The 22432-nt window shown below is 43.0% G+C and overlaps 1 protein-coding gene across 2 annotated transcripts; it reads left to right on the top strand.

Moving 5' to 3' along the window:
• Positions 1 to 987: 987 nt before the first annotated feature.
• Positions 988 to 17402, top strand: stoml1 (stomatin (EPB72)-like 1). 2 transcript variants are annotated; one of them, XM_059946629.1, is made up of 7 exons: positions 988 to 1183; positions 7824 to 7864; positions 10042 to 10191; positions 13087 to 13290; positions 14392 to 14632; positions 16218 to 16412; positions 17071 to 17402. In XM_059946629.1, exons 1-7 carry the CDS (start codon positions 1105 to 1107, stop codon positions 17265 to 17267), a joined length of 1107 nt encoding a protein of 368 aa, XP_059802612.1. In that variant the 5' UTR covers positions 988 to 1104; the 3' UTR covers positions 17268 to 17402. The 2 variants fall into 2 exon arrangements, with proteins under 2 accessions (XP_059802612.1, XP_059802611.1); XM_059946628.1 differs by having other exon boundaries at positions 7758 to 7864.
• Positions 17403 to 22432: the final 5030 nt, after the last annotated feature.

Here is a 22432-nt window from a genome sequence, read left to right as displayed (position 1 = left end):
GCCCATCGAGTCTGCTCCACAATTTGATCATGGCTGATGCTGGATCCCACTCAACCCCATATCCTTTGATGCCCTGAGCAATGAGGAAGCTATCAGATTCCGCATTCCACGGACTTGGCCTCCACTGCAGTCTGCGGCAGAGCATTCCACAGATTCACTACTCTCTAGCTTAAAAAAATACTTACCTCTGTTCTAAAAGGTTGCCCCTCAGTTTCGAGGCTGTGCCCACCATAGGAAAAATCCTCGCCACATTCACCCTATCTAGTCATTTCAATATTCGGCAGCTTTCCATGCGATCCCCACATTCTTTTAAATTCTAGTGAGTACAGGCACAAAGCTGCCAAAGCTCATGTTAACCCTTTCATTCTCACGAACCTTTGACACTGTATTCCATCTGTCACTTTTTTTGCTCATTCTTCCAATTTGTTTTCGTCCTGCTGCAAACGCATTGCTTTCTCAGCACTACCTACCCCTCCACATATCTTTGTATCATCCGCAAAGTTTGCCACAATCTATTATCAACCCTTACCCAAGTCATTGACAAACAATGTGAAAAGCAGCGGTCCCAATACTGACCCCTCTGAAGAACACCTCTAGTCATTGGCAGACAATCGGAAAAGGCCCCCTTTATTCCCTCCCGGCTATCAGCCATTCCTCTAAATATGCCAGTATCTTTCCTGTAACGCCATAGGATTTTATCTAGTTAAACAGCTTCATGTCTGTGGCACCCTATCAAATGCCTCCTGAGAATTATTTGGGAAAAGTCTCTCGAATGTGATGGTTAAACTAAATCTGTCTACTGCCAATTTTTAGAAGACGTTCCTATGCGTGATTTCAACGGAGGGAGCCCGGATCCGATTTCCCTGCTTGTTAGGTGTGTCTTGAAGGAACAGCACAAACTGTGCACGGTACAATGAGCCGAATGGTGGGAATCGCTAGGCGGTGTGGTGACGTGCGGTGGCCTTTGTCGCCAGTGCTATGGTAACGCCGGGCGGGCGGACGGGCGGCGGTGCCGACGCCGAACGCTGAGCACCTGCATGGGCGGGTCGGTCCCAGCGAGTGAACGCCGCCTGCAGCCCCAGTTGGGGGCGGGCGCTTAGCGGCATGAGGTACAAGGCGGTGGCCACTGCGGAAGACGGAGCCGAAGAGGCATTGTTTCAGGAGCCGAAAGATGACCATATCGGTAACGGTGGGCGAAGGTGACCGGGGAGGGGGTGTCCCCGAACCCACGTGTGTCATTGGGGAGTGTTATTTGTGTACTGGGTGTGTCTGGGGAAGGAAGACCCGTGTACTCGTGTGTCCGGGGTAAGTGTTATTTGTGTACACGGCCAGGTGCGACCCCCTTATCAGGTGTGTCAGGAAAGGGCTACTCTATGTACCTAGGTGAGTCCGAGGAAAGGATGACCTATATACCAGGTGTGTCTGTGAAAGGCGTAACCCATGTACCAGGTGAGCCTGGAGAAGATGTTATGTAGCTGGGTGTGTCTGAAAAGGGATGACCTGTGTACCCCAGATGGGTCCAGAGGAAGGGGGAATCACATATACAGCTGTAGAGGTATACCATCTTTGCAGTTGTGGCTGGGGAAGGTATGACTTGCATACCAGATTTGTCCTGGGAAGGGGTGACCAATGTGCTGAGATGATTCTGGGGAAGGGAGAAGGAAGTGATCTTCATATGATAGTATGTCCGGGGAAGGGGGCGAACCTCGTACGCAGGTGTGTCCGGGGAAGGAGTGTCCCACGTGCCCGGGTGTGTCTGGGGAAAGGGGTGTCTTGCATACCCAAATATGTTCAAGGAAGGAAGAGACCACGTACTCAGGTGTGTCCAGGGAAGGGGGTGACCCATGAGCCTGGGTGTGTTCAGGGAAGGGTGACCCACATAACCAGGTGTGTCTGGGGTAAGGGGAAACCTGTGTACCCAGGTGTGCATGGGAACATGTTTTCTGCCTACCTAGCTGTGTCCAGGAAGGTGTGACCCATGTATTCAGGTAAATTCAGGAAGGGGTGGTCTATGTACCTACTGTAGGTGTACTGTATCAGTGAGGGGCATCAGTATGTGTTGGAGGACTGACTCAGGTGCACCACTGTGATTGGGTCGTCTGGCCATGACTTATACCCAGTTATGTCCAGTCTGGGTGTGGAATCGTATACATACATTGGTGAGTTTAAGAAGGGAATCTGGATAATCCCAGATGTATTTGAGTCTGACTCACCAGGTATTCCTGGGTGCCTAGATGTGTTGTGCTGGCCCAGTTTATGGAATTCACTTCCATGGAGTTCATTTCTCTGTGAGTGTATTGGGAAGGTCAGGGATTAAGATAGGGAAGTAAGCATCAGGCTACCTGGTGTGAAACAATTTGACCAGTACTGGGGATCTCTAGGTTATAAATGACCTGTATTCTCCCTAACCATTTTATTGTATTGTTCAATCTAGTAATAATATTGTTTCACAGTATTCATTAATGATGGGATACAGTATGTCATTAGTTTAATTGTAGGTAATTATTCAGTAAAATAAAACGATTATAGCAAGTGTATGTAGAGAGATGTGAAATGGGAAGCTATAGAAAATGGGCTTTTCTGAGCTAAGGAGAAGTCAATTTGTGGGACAATGAGAACCCTTATGTAACTCAGACTCCGACTATACTAGGACCACCTTCTAAAAATCTTTGTTTAGCAATACAGCATTTGTCATTGTTGATTTTGTTATGAGATTAAAAACTTTCCTTGTTTTCTAACATTTAAGTATTGTCTAACTCAGTTTAAGTTGGGAAAATATTCTCCAGCCCAGCAAGAGCTGGTGCTTTCAAGCAGGGATTAAAATTGGACATAAATATTTTTTGAGAAAAACATGTTAATTCCCTAGGGATTTATCTGGAGTTTGTGCAATCTGCCTTTCATTGATTCTATTATGGATTTATTGAGTATTGCCAGAAGAAAATGAATCTCGGGGTTGTATATGGTAAATTTACTTTGTGCACCTGAGGTCCTCTTGTGCCTCGGCACATGATGTTATTTTGTTGTCAACCACAGCTGAGTTCCTCTCAAAACAAAATCCCTTCAAATTATGTGTCCATTTATTCATAGTTAAATGGGAAAGCACTTAAGAGACAGGAAGTTTATTGTGTTTTGCGTTTTTTTGGACATCATTAATTTGAGTTCCAAGACATCACTGCAGGAGATCCATAGAACTTGACTATCATCAGCTGCTTCATCAATGACTTTCCTTCTATTATAAGGTCAGGGGTGGGGATGCCTGCAGATAATTTCAGAATGTTGAGAGTTCGCCGCTCCTCAGCAAATGAAGCAGCCCAAGCGTGCACACAGCAAGAGCTGGACGCGATTTAGGCTAATAACATTTAGGCTACCTCCAACTACGGAATGTGATCACCTGCAATGATCACAGGGCATTCAATGCGCATTCTTGCCATGAAGTTTCCCATCTGGAGTTCAGGATTTCATCATTGGGCATGATAATGTAGATCAAAGCCCGAAAGTTGATCAGATCTCTGAAAGTCAAAGACCAATGCCCTTGGTCTATGAGTCTGAAGTCCACTCGGGAAGTTGCTAGTAGGTATGTGATCCTCTGAGGCCTGGCGGCTCGACCTGGAGTTGGAGGACTGTGTGTTTGTGTGAGAGGGAGTAAAGGGGCTTGTTTTGTTGTTTAGTTCCTTGTGTTCTGTGTTGTTCTGCCAAGCATTGTGGGCATGCTACATTGGAGCCGGAATGTATGGCGACATTTGCGGGTTGCCTCCAGCATGTCCTTATGTTGTACTGGCCGTTAACACAAACAACACATTTGACTGTATGTTTCCATGTATGTATGATAAATAAATGAATCTGAACTCGAACTGTCAATAACCGAGGGATTACCATTGAGAAGAAACTGAAGTGGACCAGTCATATAAACAAAATGCTTCAAGGGCAGGTCAGAGCTTGGGTCTCTGTTGCAAGTGAATCACTTCCTGGTGCAATAAGGATATTCCTCCACCTCTAAGGCTGAAATCATGAGTATATTAGAATCAAGAAATTGACAGGTTCTTCATTGGTGAGGGTTTAAGAGCCACATGGAGAAGGAATGAAAATGAGGTTGAAAAAATTCACCATTCCTGTTTACCTCTTTCTCCTTATCTCTTTACCTCCCTCTGGTGTTCCTCCCCCTTTCCTTTCCATGGTCTTCTGTGATTTCCTACCAGATTCCCCTTTCTCCAGCTCTTTGTCTCTTTCACCAATCAACTTCCAGCTCTTTATTTCACCTTCTCCCTCTCTTTAGTTTCACCTATTACCTACCACCTTGTACTTCTTTCTCCCCTACCCCCCAACCTTATTACTCTGACTTCTCATCTTTATTTTCCAGTCTTGTTGAACCCTAACCCTAACCCTAATGCATCTCCAGTATGAGATCCAAAAACACTAGAGGGTTATTTTGCCCACTGGCCCCATACTCGCACCCTAACCTTAACCCTAACCCGAACCCGAAACATCAACTGCTTACTCTTTACAATAGATCATACTTGGCCTGCTGAGTTCCTCCAGCATTTTGTGCATGAAGCCTCTCCAATCTCTACTTTTATCTACAGCCCTCCATTCCAGGTAATGTCCTGGTAAATGTCTTCTGGATTCTGTTGTTGTCAATCCTTCCTGTAATGTGACAACCAGAGCTGTACACAGTTTTGTACAGCTGCAACATGACATCCTGACTCGTATACTCAGTGCCTTGGGTAATGAAGTCAGGCGTACGGAATGCTCTCTCCACTACCCCAAGGTCTCTTTGTACATCAACATTCCTAAGCTCCCTGCCACTTACTCTATAACTTAATAGAATCTGACTCCCAAAAGTGTTATACTTGTCCAAATTAAATTCCATCTACCCCTGTCTGACCACCTTTCCAACTGATCTACATGGTATATGCCTCTGTACCCTTAAACATCCCTCTTTGCTATTTACAGTGTCAGAACTTTTCTCGTTGCCTGCAAATTCACCTACGTTCTCATCCAAGTAATTTATATGTATTTACAAACAACGAAAGTCGCAGCACTGAACCCTGTGGTACACTACTTGTTGCAGACTTTCAGCCAGAAAATCACCTGCCCGCCACTAGACTCTGTCTCTTACCACCAAGCCAGTTTTGCATTCAGTTTTCTATTGTGGTCCAGATTAACTGCCATAACTTTCTGGACCAACCTACTGTGAAGTCCTTGCCAGAAGTCTTACTGACATCAATGTAAAAACTATGTCAACTTCTGTGCTTTCGTCATCTTTCATAGTTACTTCCTCAAAGTGAAACTGGAGCTGCTCTGTGCCAGAAATTCTTCCAGCAGAAAGGTGACTGCATGTTGTGACATTATATTCTTGACAGCAGCTTCAACCCTGAAGATTGACTCAGGAGTAACTGCACGTAGAATTTTTTTTTAATCAGTTCAATGCAGAATTAAGTTTCAATGGATAAATCCTTGCCCCAAATGTGAAAAACTAGGCTAATGCATGAAAGATCTAGTCTAGCATTGTCAAAAGACAATGCACTCCTCTACTGCTGAGATAGTTCCCAGAGGTAATATTGCTGTCTCTTTAAGCATCTTGTTTCCACCCTGTGCAGCTCCGGTAAAGATGTTTTAAAGCGATCTGATTACACATTGCCTCCAGGATAAGGCTGGGTTTTGTTCTTGTGAACTGCTCATAATCTGTACAGCTTGCAAGTCAGAAATGCAGCCACGAACTGCCTTCCCAGGCATCTTACGAAGCTTACAGCCAGGAAACTCATTCAGCCAGTTCCAAACGTTTGATTACGTGCAGGCTATACATAAACTGGGAATGGCCTGTACAGTGTTTTCAAGATACAAGATTATTTATTGTCATTCTTCAGTACACGAATGCAAAGGAAAACTGGTTGTTACTCCAGATCCAATGCAGCATAAAAAAAACACAATTAGCACAAAGAACACAATTCAAAAAACACAATAAGTAACGTGATTGAAGTCTCCTGCAATCATGAATAGACCGTTGTTTTGTAGAGAGCTGGCGATACTCCTTGGTGGTGCATTCTGGGTAGTGCTGTAGACAGCGATAATGAACTTAACATGAGCAGGCAATGTGGCTGGCAGTCAACTGTATGATGTCCGGTTGCCACTGCAGGAGTGTCCGTGCACCAACCATTATCAGTGTACAGAGTACTCATCAGCTCTTTGACGGGGATCTCATTGAAACGCATCAAATACTCACAGAGCTAAGTAAAGTGGACAGGAGAGGTTGTTTCCTATAGTGGGAGAGTTCAGACCAGAGGGCACAGCTTTAGAATAGAAGGATAAAGAGGAATGTCTTTAGCCAAAGGGTGGTGAATTTGTGGAATTCATTGTCACATATAGCTGTGGAGGGTATACTTGAAGCAGAGGTTGACAGATTCTTAATTAGTAAGGGTGTCAAACGTTATGGGGTGAAGGCAAGAGAATAGTGTTGAGGGGGAAAATAAATCAGCCATAATGGAATTATGGAGCAGACTGGTTGGACCAAATGGCCTAATTCTGCCCCTATTTCTTTTGGTCTAATCCTGCCTGGCTAAAACCCCAGTTCATACCCTAATCAGTTCTAAATTTTCACCATTACAACTCCAACAATTTTTATATAAATCTCAATAATATAAGCAAAAGGCAAACCATGATCATGGTGAAGGTGATGCAGTCTTATGGGCTTAATTGCTTGCTCCTGTTATTATATTGTTCTGAAAATAATTCTCCTAATTTTTAAGAGCACCTTACTATGTTTCTTACCTGCTTGAGGTAATGTTGCAATGACAAGTACTTGTTACTCTTCATTTTGGCTCCCATATTGAAGAAAGGATGTGTTGGTATTCCAAAGGAGGTTTGCGACAATGATCCCAGGAATGAAAGGATTATGGCATGAGGAATGTTTCATGGCTCTGGCCCTGTACTCACGGATGTTAGGAGAATGAGGTGGGATCTCACCGAAACCTAATGAATATTGAAAGGACTAGTGTGGACATTGGGTGGTGAGGTGGAGATGCTTCTCTACAAAGGAGGTGTAAGGTGCTCTTTCCCTGCACTAGCTTGCAGGCCACCCTTGGGCAAGGTGTAGCACCTGCTTAGACCCCTCAATCAGGGTCACGTGACCCCATGGGGGCAGGTTCTGGGTGCTTGTATGAGCAGCTGGTGCATTTCACAAGTCGTGGTTTTGCTATCACCGACACCGGGCGGACAATCATTGAAGAGTATTGATAATGGCTGGGGTCACCCATCTTGTAAAGTCACTGCCCAGAAGAAGGCAATGGTAAACCACTTCTGTAGAAAACTTTGCCAAGAATAATCATGGTCATGAGACCATGATCACATATGTCATACAACATGGCACATAATGATGATGTCATACGACATGGCACATGATGATGAGGTGTATGGATATGGAGATGAAATTTCCAATAGTGAAAGAGTCTAGGAATACAGAGCACTGTCTTAGAATTAGAACAGAGATGGAGGAATTTCTGTAGTCAGAGTGTGGTGAATCTGTAGAACTGATTGCCACAGTGAGGCCATGTCATTGGGTATATTTAAAACAGAAGTTGGTAGGTTCTTGAGTAGTAAGGGTATCAAAGGTTATGGGGAGAAGGCTGGAGAATGGGGTTGAGAGAGAAAATAAATACATCATGATGGCCTAGTTCTGCTCTAATGTCTTGTGGTCTTCTGCCATGGTTCTTGAAACCAAATATGTTTGTGTTTCTAAAAACAGAATTTTTCTCCTCTTTCAGACAAAGACCTTGGCTGTTCATCAGTTATTTGCTTCTGGATTCTGACCATCCTTGTTTTCTTCCTAGTGATAATCACTTTTCCAATCTCAGGATGGTTTTTCCTGAAGGTATGATGCATAGAACTTCATGCATTTTCTCGTTTGTGCAATGGCATTGATGTGTTACGGAGAACAGAAAGTGGGGAGCATAACTCTGGGCCAGGGTTTGGAAAACGTCAATCAGAATTTCCTACTTTTGATGGCTATTCTACAATTCCCTGGAAAGTCCACATGGAATATTGTGTTTAGTTCTGGTTGCCTCATTATAGGATGAATATGGAAGCTTCAGAGAAGGTGCAGGAGAGATTTTTCAGAATGCTGCCTGGATTAGAGATCATATCTTACAAGGATAGGTTGAGTGAGCTAGGGGTTTTCTCTCTGAGGTGAAGGAAGATGAGAAGTGACTTGATAGAGGCGTCCAAGATGATAAGAGGCAGAGTTTGAGTGGATATAAAACTTTTTCCAGGACGACAATGGTTGATATGAGGGGGCATAATTTTAAGGTGATTGCAGGAAGATATAGGGGGGATGTCAACGATTTTTTAAAATCACAGAGACTGGTGGGTGTGTGGATCACCCTGCCGGGGTGGTGGTAGAGGCAGATATATTATGGAGATTTAACAGACTTTTGGATAGATGACAGTAAAATGGAAGGTTATGTAGGCAGGAAGGGTTAGTCTGATCTTAGAGTAGGTTGAAAGGTCAGCATAACATGTGGGCCAAAGTTCCTGTACTTTGCAGTAGTGTTCTATATTTTATGTTATGCTGTGGTGTGTTATGATGCCTTGTTGCATTACTGATAAACTTGTGCAGAGTCAGTGTTACAGAGGATCTATAAGCATTATGGAGGTTGCATAAAGCTCTCAGAAAACATCGAGATAAATTAAACTCTGATTGTATTACCAGAGGAAAGAAAATTCTCTGGTCAGATCCCTGCTCTAAACAGTCCATGGACTTTTTAACTTCTATCCAAACCACTGGAGCAAGAAGATGAGTTATTCTTTACTGTATGACAATGCAACACTCTCCATATTGTACCACAATGTGAGCTGGATCATTAATGTTCTGGATAAGCATCAACCACACTTCACTAGAAACCAAGGTGGTTACCAGGTTACTGACCAAGACCACTAGTTTCTGGTGATCTTGGTGTCGAGGCCTGGAGTTTCAGAAAAGCCTACCCAAAGTCATGGGTGCAGCTCAGTCCATCAAAGGAAAACTCCTCCTCACCATTTTTGCACACCTACAAGGTGCGCTGCCACAAGGAAGCATCTATCGTCAAAGACCCTCTCCATCCAGGCCATGACCTCTTCTCGCTGCTGCCATCAAGAGGGAAGTACAGGAGCCTTAGGTCCCACATGACCAGATCTATTCCAGAACCAGTGTAGATAACTTCACCTCAGCAATGAACTGATTCCACAACCTGTAGACTCACTTTCAAGGACTTGCTGGATGTCTGTCAACTTTCTGATCTTTGAAGTTCTTCTGAGAGTCAAAATATGTTGAGCAGTCTTAATTCTAATAGTTGTTTATTTTAGAATACAAACATACAAATACTAAGAAAACTAAATAAAGAGCTGAGAAATGATATTAAAAGGTGAATGAAGGGCCAAGAATGCAAAGACCAATGAAAAGAAGAAGCAAAGGAAAGATGGCACCTCTGGAAAAATCCATCACTTTTATAGAGAAGAAATTCCTTAGAAAGGAATAAACTAGCTAATAGACTACATAATTAAAACAATTACAGCATGTGGGTAATGTGCAAATACTTTAGCCAATGAAAAATCGGAAAGGTGGTAAACTATTAGTTTAGCCGCTATACTGCTTTCTGCCAGTCAGTGTGGAAAATACATGAGTTAGTTTAAAAAGTATAAATCTTATAAAAGTATTATTAAAAACAGTGCTTTCCATTTTATGTTCTTAATATTATTTATATATTGTATTAGTCCAGTTTGTCATCTTGTGCACACTGGTTGCTTGTCGGTCTTTGTAGATTTTCATCGACTCTATTATATTCCTTTGTTCTGCTGTGAATATCTGCAAGAAAATGAATCTGTGAAGAATGTGATGACATAATGTATATGTACTTTGATAAATTTATCTTGAACTTTGAAACCAGCTTTGACTATTTATGATCCATGGATTTATGCTGCCACAATTATATTGCTTGCTGGAATTCAGATCCTTTGCTGTTTGTCTGAAATAGAGATTCGCTTTACTAATGCTGCTTCTGTTTACAACTGCAGATTGTGCGGAGCCATGAGCGTTTTGTTGTCTTTCGTTTGGGAAGAGTTATAGGCAGCAAAGGTCCTGGAATTGTCCTCTTGCTGCCTTTCATTGACCACTGGCAGGTGGTTGACCTCCAGACCAAGTCTTTCAATGTTGCACTGTTTGAGGTACGTTTCCTTCTCCAAGATTTGCTGTTAGTGCATTTTTTTTTACAAAATAAATAACATGAGGACATCTAAGGATTAATTGCAGTGTGGGTCTCTGGTGCTTCCCTTGCCCTCCTATCTCCCTTTCCTTTTTCCAACCATGATTCCTCCTCTCCCTGCTCCTTTCCACTCGCAGTCCACACTAGATACCTATACCAATATATAAACCTATATCAGGTTTATCATCATTCACATATGTCATGAAATTTGTTTTATTGTGGCAGCAGTATAGTGCAATGCATAAAATTACCACAGAACTTTGCAAAAGTCTTAGGTGCCTTAGCTATTTATATACCTAAGACTTTTGCACAGTTCTGTATGTCTTATGGTTTTATAGCCTTTGGGAATACATTGGGTACTGTGTACCTTGTATTGAATTCAACACAAATATAAGACATGACAAACCATTCTCATGTTGGAACTGTCTACAATTGCAAACAAAAGAGCTGCTGGTCACTATCAACCGAAAAAGATTAGATGCCCTGCAAACAATCCAGAAGTACCAGTATAACTTTCAGCATTTCTGATAGTTACTTCAGGTTTGACAATAAAATTGCCAATACCTAGGACCTTAATCACAAAATATAACATCATGGTTCATGATGTTAATCAAACCCTTGACATGTGGTCTCAGAACTTTGGATTATATTTTGGTATATGTTATATAACAAAAACATTATAACATTAAAATGCAGTGTTTTTTTTCTGCCAATATGTAGGAGCTACTAGAGCTTCCACAGTCTAGTTTCTGTTCAGTGAAAAAAGAACTATCTAAGTCACCAGTTCAAAAGAAAAACAGTTGATACTCCAAGGCTGGTATTTTGAATTTTTAAATGATCTCTTTAAAGCAAAACTGAGAGGAAGAACCACTTTCAGAATGTGGATGTTGGCCGCAAAGCCATCATTTAATAGCCATGTCTTAAAAAAAATATGAGGTTGGGTCATAACTGTCTTCTGTCTTTAAGGGCCAGAGAGAGTTATGATCTTACCATATATTTTCAGGTCACAGGTTCCATATAGATTAGACCTAACCACAGGCGAGGTCCTGGAGGATTGGCGAGTAGCCACCAAGTTGGTTGGTTTACCAGAATATGCTCTGGATTAGGAGAGCTTGGGCAAATTAGGGTTATTTGCTCTGGAGTGGCAGAAGTTGTAGAGAGATCTGATAAAGGTTCATTAAGTTATGAGTGGCACCGATAGAGTAGGTAGCTGGAAGCTTTATCCCAGGGTCAAAATGTCTATTTCTAAAGAGCATGCACTTAAGGTGAGAGGGGAAGGGTTAAAGATGATAATGTGTACCAACATTTTTTTTTTACACAGAGTGGTGGAAGTATGAAATGCTCTGCCAGGAGTGATGGCAGAGGCAGATATGATCGAGATGTTTCAGAGATTGTTGTATGAATGCGCAGAGAGTGGAAGGATATCAATATTGCGTGGGCAGAAGAGATTAATTTAATCAGGCATCATTAGCTTAATTAGTTTGACACAGCGTCACAGATTGAAGAATCTATTCCTGTACTCTGCTGTTCTGTGGTCTATATGTTTTATCTGGGGTAAGGACAAAAGGGAAATTGATTTATTGTCATATGTACTGAAGTACAGTGAAAACTTTGTTTTGCATGCAATCTACTACTACTACGTCGACTCAGGCCTAGGGGCCGGCGTCGGGCAAATGCCTTACAAGGTGCAAAACGAAAGACTGTGTGGCGTGCCACTCCTCACACAGACAGTAGGAGGCCGTTGACTCACAAGGAGTTCATCCGCCCTTTGACAGGTTTTGTTTTCAGTCCTGCTGGGTGCCTACACAGCCTCCTCCCTGGTTAACCGAAGTGCACCGGGGGGGAGTGTGCTGGCTGAGTCGCTGACAACCCGACCCGAGACAGGTACTACTGGGCTATATGGTACCAGTAGCAAGGCAAGGCCTTGACCTGCCATCCATACAGATAATTTCACCAGATCAGTACATCGAGGTTGTACAAAGGAATAACAGAATGCAATACAAGTGTTACAGCTACACAGGAAGCACAGACAAAAAGGTGCAAAGAGAGAACAATCAAAATTGTGAAGTCAAGACACTAAAATCAACTTATAAACTCAATTTACCAAAAAGAACTTCATTAACAAGCAGGGTAGAATTTGAAACATTTTCTCTGGGTCATTAATCCAATAATTTGATCATTCTGCCTCTGCTTTTCAGACACACAAAAGTTCAAAGTAAATTTATTATCAAAGAACATATATGTCACCATATAGAGCCCTGAGATTCATTTTCCTGCGGGCATTCACAGTAAATACAAAGACACAGTAGAATCAATGAGAAGCTGCACGCAAAACTACACACTACCATGTCTTCTTAGAATAAGATAAGCTAATTTTAAACATGGCATCATATTGCTTTATTTTGATTTTTCTTGTTATTTCTGCAAAATCAAAATAAAGTCATTGTCCCACAGGAGAAAGATTAAACTCTCATCTCATCTACAGAAAGGTGGCTGGAGAAAGGTCAGCAACATCACGAAGGATCCCACCCACTCTTCTTCAGGGACTGTGTCCCCTACCCCCATCAGAATGGAAGCCATCTACACCAGAACGACCAGACTCAAAAACATTTACTTTCCCCAAGCAGTAAGGCAGATGAACATCTCCACTTACTAACCCACTCCTCCTATCAGAGTCACCTTATATACAGACTCTCCTGTGCCTAGAGACACTTTATGTACAATTTATGCATATAAGCTATCTTATTTATACATACTGTGTTTTTTGTGCTGCATGGGACTGGGAATAACAATTATTTTGTTATCTTTTATACTCGTACTGGAAATTACATTAAACAATCTAGAATCTTTTACACAGGCAACTTGTAAAGATGGCGCTCAGATTATCGCTGGTGCAGAAATCCAGTATCATGTCTCGAATCCAGTCCTTTCTGTGGTTGTCGTGCAGGATATCAGGGGCACCTTGGTGCACGCTGCTAAGGCTGTAATGGTTGGCTTCCTACTCAAGAAATCCCTGTCGAGCATCAAGATGAAGAAGAGTAAAACTGAAAAACAATTATCAGTGAGGATCTTTACTTCTAGAGGCAAATAATTTGATTAGTTCAGATTCAGATTTATTTATCACATGTGCACCCAGTGGCTGTAAACACAAGGGATTCTACAGATAAGAGAAAATCTGCAGGTGCTGGAACTCCAAGCAACACACACAAAATGCTGAGATACTCAAACCACCTGATCTGGTACTAACGATTCCCTCTCCTTTGGCCCTCCCCCCACCTTCTCTGCTTCTCTCATCTCCTCTTTCCAACCCCCAACCCCATCTCTCTCCCACCCCCTGCACCCTCCCTCTCACCCTCCACTGCCTTCTTCTCTCACCCCCTCTCGGTGTCGCTACCTTTCCGACTGCTCCCACCTCTCACCCCCTACTTCCATAATCTGTTTCTTCCCCATTTTCTCTCTAATTCTCCCTCTCTCTCACTCTCCTTCTGCTCTCTCTTGTTGTCTCCATCTCTAGCCTTTGCCTTTAAATCTTAATGGCTTCCAACAAGGGAAATTCTTAGATACAGAGATATTTCATTGATTATTTTAATATAAGCAAGAGATTTTTGGTAGGCTGGGGAGATTGGTGTGGAGGGGAGATGTTTCTTAGCTTAGATAGCTGAAACCACATCTGGCAATATTTGGGTAAATTCCAAGATGGATGGCTGGAGGAGGATTGGGAGTAATGAGCTATGAGTGGATAATGTCCAGTTACGTCATGTAGATTGGCAGTGCACTTGGAGAATTGTGAGCAGTTTTAGGCCCCTTATCTTAAGAAAAAGATGTACTGGTATTGGAGAGTGTCCAAAGGAGGTTCATGGGAATGATTCCAGGAATGAAACGGTTAATGTATGAAAAGCATTTGATGGCTCTGGGCTGTATTCGCTGGAGTTTAGAAGAATGAGGGGGGGGGGAATCTCACTGAAACCTATCGAATAATGAAAGGCCTAGATAGAGGGGATGTTTCCAATAATGGGGGATTCTAGGACCAGTTGGCACAGCTTTAGATTAGAGGGCATCTCTTTAGAACAGAGATAAGGAGGAATTTCTTTAGCCAATAAAATCCCAGTTTAGAAGAAAAGCTCAACAAATAATTTATTTCTGTTCTTTTCTCATCTTGTAGCTTGAGATTAACGAGAAGACCAAGTCCTGGGGCGTGCAAATAGACCAGGTGAATATGGTTGTGTACAACGTGAAGTTCCCGCTGGAAGCTCTCCACAACCTGCCCCCGACTCCGCCCAGCAGTCGTCCAGACCGGCTTCCCCAACCCTTCCGCGTGATCGCGGGGCGCATTGTAAATAGCAGTAGCTCTGCACCATCAGCATCTTCCCAGCATGTCTCTGAGCTTTCCAGTGACAGCGAAGGTTAGGAATGTGCCTTCAATATTCAGGGACACTGGTGGGAGAATGTCATGAAAGCATGCCATGCATGGCAGTTTTCATATCACCTTACAGCTCCAGCTGTAAGATCAGGGTTCAATACCTGCTGCTGCCTTTATATGTTTTTCCTGTTACTGCGCGGGTTTCCTCCAAGTTTTCCAGTTTCCTTCTGCATTCCAAAGGCATATAGATTAGGGCTTAGTGAGTTTTGGACATGCTATGCTGGCACTGGAAGCGTGATGACACTTACAGGCAGCTCCCAGCACATCCTCGGACTGTGTTGGCCATTGATGCAAAACAACACACTTCACTGTATGTTTTCAAAAGTCAAAGTACATTTATTGTCAAAGTATGGATACATTATACAACCTTGAGATTTGTCTCCTAACAGGCAGCCATGAAACAAAGAAACCCATATTAAAAAAGACTGTCGAATACTCTGTGTGCAGAGGGAGAAAAAGACATTATGCCCGTTTTAAAAAAAAAAGCATTAAAAATGAGTCCATTAAAAAAAAAGACTGTCCCAATGTGCAGAGAAAAAGAATACATCAGGCAAACAGTAACATTAAGCAATTAGCCGCCTGAGCTGAAGCCCACAAAGATAGTTCTATAGTGCAGTGCCGAGCCACAAGCTGAACCGGCTCATCCCTCACCCAGGCCCTGACACCCTGACATTTTCATTCTGGCCCAGCGCCTAAGTTGCTGTCCAAACACCAGGTTCATGGCTGATTGATTCCCCATATCAGCCCCAATCTCCTGCCTTCTCCCCATATCCCTTCATGCCTTGACTAATCAAGAATCTATCAACCTCCACCTTCATTATATGTAACGACGTGGCCTTCACAGCTGCATGTTAACAAATTCCACAGATTCACCACCCTCTGGCTAAAGAAATTGCACCTCAGCTCCGTTCTAAATGGACGTCCCTCTATTCTGAGGCTGTGTCCTCTGGTCTTGGACTCTCCCATCATAGGAAAATCCTGGCATCTGCACAATGCTGGGTCCAAGGGAGTTATTGAGTAGACAGTGCTTGTGTCCTGGTGACCATGGTCTCAATGGGGATCACAGCATTGGTGTGGACATCTTCTGAATTATTTGATTTATCTCCCAGTGGCTCATTAAAACCTAGTGCTTCAACAAAACCCCTATACGTATCTCTCAAGTATTTCGGATTGCAAACAGCTAAGGCCTGGGAGTAAGGAAACGTCCAGGGGTGAGAAAGCAACTAAAAGTGACATCTTCACCTATCATCTTCTGGCTATCCTCCTCCTCAGCAACTTCCCTCACCTTTTTATTTAGGAATATTCCCCCTTCCTTTCTAGTCCTGAAGAAGGGTCTCAGCCCAAAATGTTGACTGTTGATTCATTTCCATGGATGCTGCCTGACCTGCTGAGTTCCCCCGGCATTTTGTGCACATTGCTTTACATATCCAGCATCTGCAGGCTTTCTCTTGCACTCCAAGATCCCGCTGTACATCAAGAAGGGATATCTAAAACGATTATGTGAAAAACTTCTGTAAAAGTTTCTGAATGTCATTTAATGACTTGGTACATTATTTATCTTCCTTCAGAGGGTGTTCAGATTGTAAGCGAAAAGACTGGGTTTGAGGAATCTGTGAGTGACAGGATCAGTCCAGACTGGATACTTTCCACAGTGCAAAGTCTCCTTTCTAAGGAACTGGTGAGACAGTTTCAAGCCTGCTATCTTTTCATTGTCAACCAGAAGAATGGAGCTCGCAACCTGTACTATCTGGACCTCAGTAGAGGTGAGTCAAGTGCTTAATGCTTACGTTCTTCTGCTTGTGCTCATGGCCCCAGCTGGCAGCAGTTCACCAGAGTCCTCTGTCCTGGGCCAGGAGAAGGTTGATGAGCCCTGTGGCTCCCGCTTTCACCACCCAACTTTATACATCTTTTTGGCGAGGATCCTTCCTCTCCCAGGGATGAGTTCTTTGGGGCTTCTGTTGCCATTTTTGTAGTTGGCCAAATGACAATTCTTTATAAGAATGATAAGGACAAAAATTGCATTGTTGAAAAGAAAGATAGTTATGGTACATACTTAACAAGAATGTATTTTAACATAAACACATTATGCTGGAGGAGCTCAGCAGGTCAGGCAGCAAGTACGGAGGGAAGTAAACAGTTAATGTTTCAGGCCTAGACACTTCGTCAGGAATGAGGTAATGAGGTCCCGATGAAGCTCTCGGTCTGAAACATCAACTGTTTATTTCTGTAGATACTACCTGACTTGCTGAGTTCCTCCAGCATTTTGTGTGGGGTACAAACATTGTGTAGGCAGAAGGGATATATTTAGTTGGGTGCTGGGCACAGCATCGTGGGTTGAAGGGCCTTTTCCTGTGCTGAACTGCTCTACGCTCTGAAACACTGAGATTTGGCCACTTCTGATCCTCCTCTTCTGCTTTTCAGGTTCGGGCTACGCTGGCAACGGTGTGCCGGAGAAGGAGCCTGACGTCACTCTGGAAATTTCAGAGAAGACCATGCGGTCGCTGTTAACGGGAGAGACGAAGCCTTTATCTGCGTACATGAGCAGGCGAATACGCGTACAGGGCGATTTGAAGTTAGCAATGAAGCTGGAAGATTTAATCAAAATAATGCAACAATGACACGACTCGGATGAGTTTTACATCTTGTATTTTATTTACATTATTTTTGTTATTTTTCTCCGAAATTCTATACTAACCCCTTGTTAATAGTTCGTGGTCTAGTCCACTCTTGAAATAAATAAATTATAATTCTCTGTTGTGGTATACACAATCAGTGGCCACTTTATTAGATACACCTGTACACCTGCTTGTTAACGCAAATATATCACCAGCCAATCATGTGGGAGCAACTCAATGCATAAAAGCATGCAGACATGGTGAAAAGGTTCAGTTGTTCAGAACAAACATCAGAATGGGGAAGAAATGTGACCTAAGTGACTTTGACTGTGGACTGATTGTTGGTTCCAGATGGGGTGGTTTGAGTAGCTTAGAAACTGCTGATTTCCTGGGATTTTCCACACACAACAGTCTGTAGAGTTTACGGAGAATGGTGTGAGAAACAAGAAACATCCAGTGAGCGGCAGCTCTGTGGGTGAAAATGCCTTGTTAATGAGAGAGGACAGAGGAGAATGGCCAGACTGGTTCATGCTGACAGAAACATGACAGTAACTCAAATAACCACATGTACAACTGTGGTGTGCAAACCATGTTGAACCTTGGAAGTGAGTGGGCTACAGCAGCATGAACAGACACTCAATGACCACTTTATTAGATACAGGAGGCTAGATATAGTGGCTAGAGGGTCTATAAGTTATCATGCCATGTTATGGTATATACACTTCAGATGCAAGGGTGCTCTGAGCTTGGCTCCTCCAGGCCACGTCCCACACTGAACCTTCCCTCTCTCCATGCACTGAGCGGGATCTGGGATGCAGGAAGAGCAAAGGCAGTGGGTGGGGGAGCAGATGAGATCCGAAGGAGATGAATATGGGAATGGGTTGCACCAAGCCAGTAGATCAGGAAGCCAGTTTCTGTGCTGTATCTCACATTGAGCCACGCAGCATGGAAGCAGGTCTTCATCCCTACCGACCCATCCAACCAAGATGCTCCACCAAAGCTAATTCCCATCTGCCAGCATTTTTTAACGATTTAAGGATCAGCTTTTTGTTTGTCACATGTACATCAAAACAGTGAAATGTGTTGTTTGCGTCAATGACCAGCACATCTTGAAGCTGGAATTTGCCATACTTCCAGCACCAACACAACATACCCGCGGTTTCCTCACTCTAACTTGTACGTCTTTGGGATGTGGGAGGAAAGTGGAGCACCGTAATCTCTGAATTCTTTCCAATCCATGTACCTATCTGTCTTCCCAAAGTTGGTATTGGAGCTCATTCAAGCACCTCTTCCAGCAGCTTATTCCATTTTCATCTCACCCTTTGTGTGCAGAGAAAAAGATGCTTATCAGGTTCAAACAGGTATGTCACTAATATATGTGATAATAAACCTGATTCTGATTTGGATTTACTTATTTAGAGATACAGCATGGTTTTTTCGGTCCAACAAGGCCAATTGCACCCATGTGGCCAACTAACCTACTAACCTTTATATCTTTGGACTGGATCTTTAAAAATCTTTATATCTTTAAACTGGAGCACCCAGAGGTAACTCACACAGTCATGGGGCAAATGTAGAGAATCCTTACAGACAGCGGTGAGGAATGATCCACTGTGAAGCGTTATGCAACTTGCTACAGAACCACCTAGCAGCATTCGTGTTCCACTCGGTACGAGAGGAGCTGAGTTCTTGGTATCCAACGTTTTGAGATCAGGCTGCCCTCAGAACACCAGTACTGCTCACTAGTTTGTGAATTTATACTTGATCTGAGTAGACTGATGGGACTGAAGGCTGACAAATCCCCAGGTCCAGATGGTCTGCATCCTAGGGTACTAAAGGAGGTGGCCCTGGAAATTGTGGATGCATTGGTAATCATTTTCCAATGTTCTTTAGATTCAGGATCAGTTCCTGAGGATTGGAGAATGGCTAATGTTATCCCACTTTTTAAGAAAGGAGGGAGGGAGAAAGCAGAGAACTATCGACCTGTCAGCCTAACATCAGTACTGGGGAAGATGCTAGAGTCCATTATTAAAGATGAAATAGTGGGATACCTAGATAGCAGTGATAGGATTGGGCCGAGCCAGCATGGATTTACCAAGGGCAAATCATGCTTGACTAATCTATCGGAGTTTTTTGAGGATGTAACCAGGAAGTTAGGCAAGGGAGATCCAGTGGATGTAGTGTACCTCGATTTTCAGAAGGCATTTGATAAGGTCCCACATAGGAGATAGGTGGGTAAGATCAAAGCTCATGGCATTGAGGGGAAGACATTGACATGGATAGAAAACTGGTTGGCAGATAGAAAGCAAAGGGTAGCGGTGAATGGGTGTTTCTCGGAATGGCAGGTGGTGACTAGTGGGGTGCCACAGGGCTCAGTATTGGGACCACAGCTGTTTACGATTTATGTCAACGATTTAGATGAAGGCATTGAGAATAACATCAGCAAGTTTGCTGATGATACTAAGCTGGGTGGCAGTGTGACATGTGATGAGGATGTTAGGAGAATTCAGGGTGACTTGGATAGGCTGGGTGAGTGGACAGATACTTGGCAGATGACGTTTAATGTGAATAAGTGTGAGGTTATCCACTTTGGGAGTAAGAACAGGAAGGCAGATTATTATCTGAACAGTGTAGAGTTAGATAAGGGAGAAATGCAAAGAGATCCAGGAGTCCTTGTTCATCAGTCACTGAAGGTGAATAAGCAAGTGCAGCAGACAGTGAAAAAGGCTAATGGAATGTTGGCCTTTATTACAAAGGGAATTGAGTACAAGAGCAAGGAAATCCTTTTGCATTTGTACAGGGCCCTGGTGAGACCACACCTGGAGTATTGTGTACAGTTTTGATCTCCAGGGTTAAGGAAGGACATCCTGGCTATAGAGGAAGTGCAGCGTAGATTCACAAGGTTAATTCCTGGGATGTACAGACTGTCTTACGCAGAGAGGTTAGAGAGACTGGGCTTGTACACACTGGATTTAAGGAGATTGAGAGGGGATCTGATTGCAACATATAAGATTATTAATGGATTGGACAAGGTAGAGGCAGGAAATATGTTCCAGATGCTGGGAGAGTCCAGTACCAGAGGGCATGGTTTGAGAATAAGGGGTAGGTCATTTAAGAAAGAGTTAAAGAAAAACTTCTTCTCCCAGAGAGTTGTGGGGGTCTGGAATGCACTGCCTCAGAAGGCAGTGGAGGCCAATTCTCTGGATGCTTTCAAGAAGGAGCTAGGTATTGGGTATTGATAGTAGATGATCAGCCATGATCTCAAAATGGCGGTGCAGACTCAAAGGGCCGAATGGTCTACTTCTGCACCTATTGTCTATCTGACTGAGGCTGAGTGGCTGGACCTCCCCTTGCCCACCATTCCCTCCATCCCCCAGGATACCTTGTATCTTCCTGGAAGGAAGATACAAAAGTAGCAAATATTCTGCTGTCATTTTTATATGCTTGAGTTCCGTCAGCTTTTCCGACACTGCCTAAGAATGCAGCACATAAAATACACAGAGTGCGATATGCAATGACAGTTCGGTGAGATTTCTTCCACATACAGTATGTGTTGCAAGAAGCTGTTAAGCTGGAGCTCTAGACTGTGATGAGAAGTAACAAGGTTTAGTGTAATGCAAGCAACATTCATAGAACAGTACAAGACCTTTGACCCACGATATTGTGCTGACCTTTTAACATCAATCTAACCACTCCCCCTGCTTATCCCTCCATTTTTCTATCATCCATGTTCCTGATATATTTGCCTATGTCATCACCCCCGTCAGGGCATTCCATGCACCCACCATTCTCTGTGTAAATAAACTACCTCTGATATCCGGCCTAGACTTTTCCAATCACCGTAAAATTATGCCCTCTCATATTAGCCATTTCTGCTCTGAGAAAATGTCTTTGACTATCCACTTGATCTATGAATCCTATCTTCTTATATACACCTATCAAATCACCTCTCATCCTCTTTTGCTTCGAAGAGAAAAGCCTTAGCTGGCTTAAATTATCTTCATAAGACACGTACGGTACTCTAACCTAGACATCGTCATGGTAAATCTCCTCTGCACCCTCTTTAAAGCTTCCACATCCTTCCTATAATGAGGTGACCAGAACTGAACATAATATCCCAAGAATGGTCTAACCATGGTTTTATAGGGCTGTAATGTTACCTCGTAGCTCTTGAACTCAGTTCCTTGACTAATGAAGACTTGCACACCATATGCCTTCTTTACAATAGAATTGGACATGTGACCCACCTAGGTCCACCTGAGAATTAATAGCTTTAAATTCCTTGGTAAATTCATAAGACTTGTCCTGGGCCCAGCCCATTGATATCATGAAGAAGGCACACAAGCACTATTAATTTCTTCCAATTATGATATAGAGCCACAAAGTACGCAAGTGGATACTTTGGTTCAACTGGTTCATACCGAAGATCGATTGGAAGTTGAGGCCCAATGGCTGAGTCAGTGAGTCCCCTGAGATTCAAAGGCCCGAAGTCTGCAAGTCCATGGGTCCACTAGAGGCTTAAATTCCTCCAGCAACTTGTGTGTGATGCTTGGATTTCCAGCATCTGCACATTTTCTCTTGTTTCCATTCAAGGTGGTCTTATTTGCCAGTGTCTGGCCCATGACCTTCTAAAACTTCCTATCTATGGACCTGTCCAACTGTCTTTTCAAAATTGTCATAGTACCTGCCTCAATCACTTCCTCCAGCAGTTCAGTCCACATACATGACTAACATGAATCGAAAGCAGAAAATGCCAAAAACACTGCAGATATCAGGCAGCGTCTCTGGGGGTAGAAACATCCAAGTGGACAACTTCACTTGTCTCAACGCTGAACTGACTTCTCAACCTATTGACTCATTTTCAAGGACTCCACAACTCAGTATTACGTATTTGCAATTTTTAAAATTATTGGCACAATTTGTCTTCTTTTGCACCTTGGTTGTTCGTCCATCTTTGTTATGTATAGTTTTTCGTAAATTCTATTATACTACTTTATTTTTCTGTAAATGCCTGCAAAAAACAATTCTCAAGATAAATACATATATGGTGACATATACAGTATGTACATTTATAATGAATTTACTTTGAACTTTGAAGACTCTCCATCAGAACTGGACAAGAAATATGGAATATGTACTTAGAGTAAATGAATGTTTGAGGGCCAGTA

This window comes from Hypanus sabinus, chromosome 21 (genome assembly GCF_030144855.1).
Source record: "Hypanus sabinus isolate sHypSab1 chromosome 21, sHypSab1.hap1, whole genome shotgun sequence".
NCBI lineage: Eukaryota > Metazoa > Chordata > Chondrichthyes > Myliobatiformes > Dasyatidae > Hypanus > Hypanus sabinus.
Note: the sequence above shows the minus strand (reverse complement) of the source record. Positions and strands in the feature narration are given on the sequence as shown.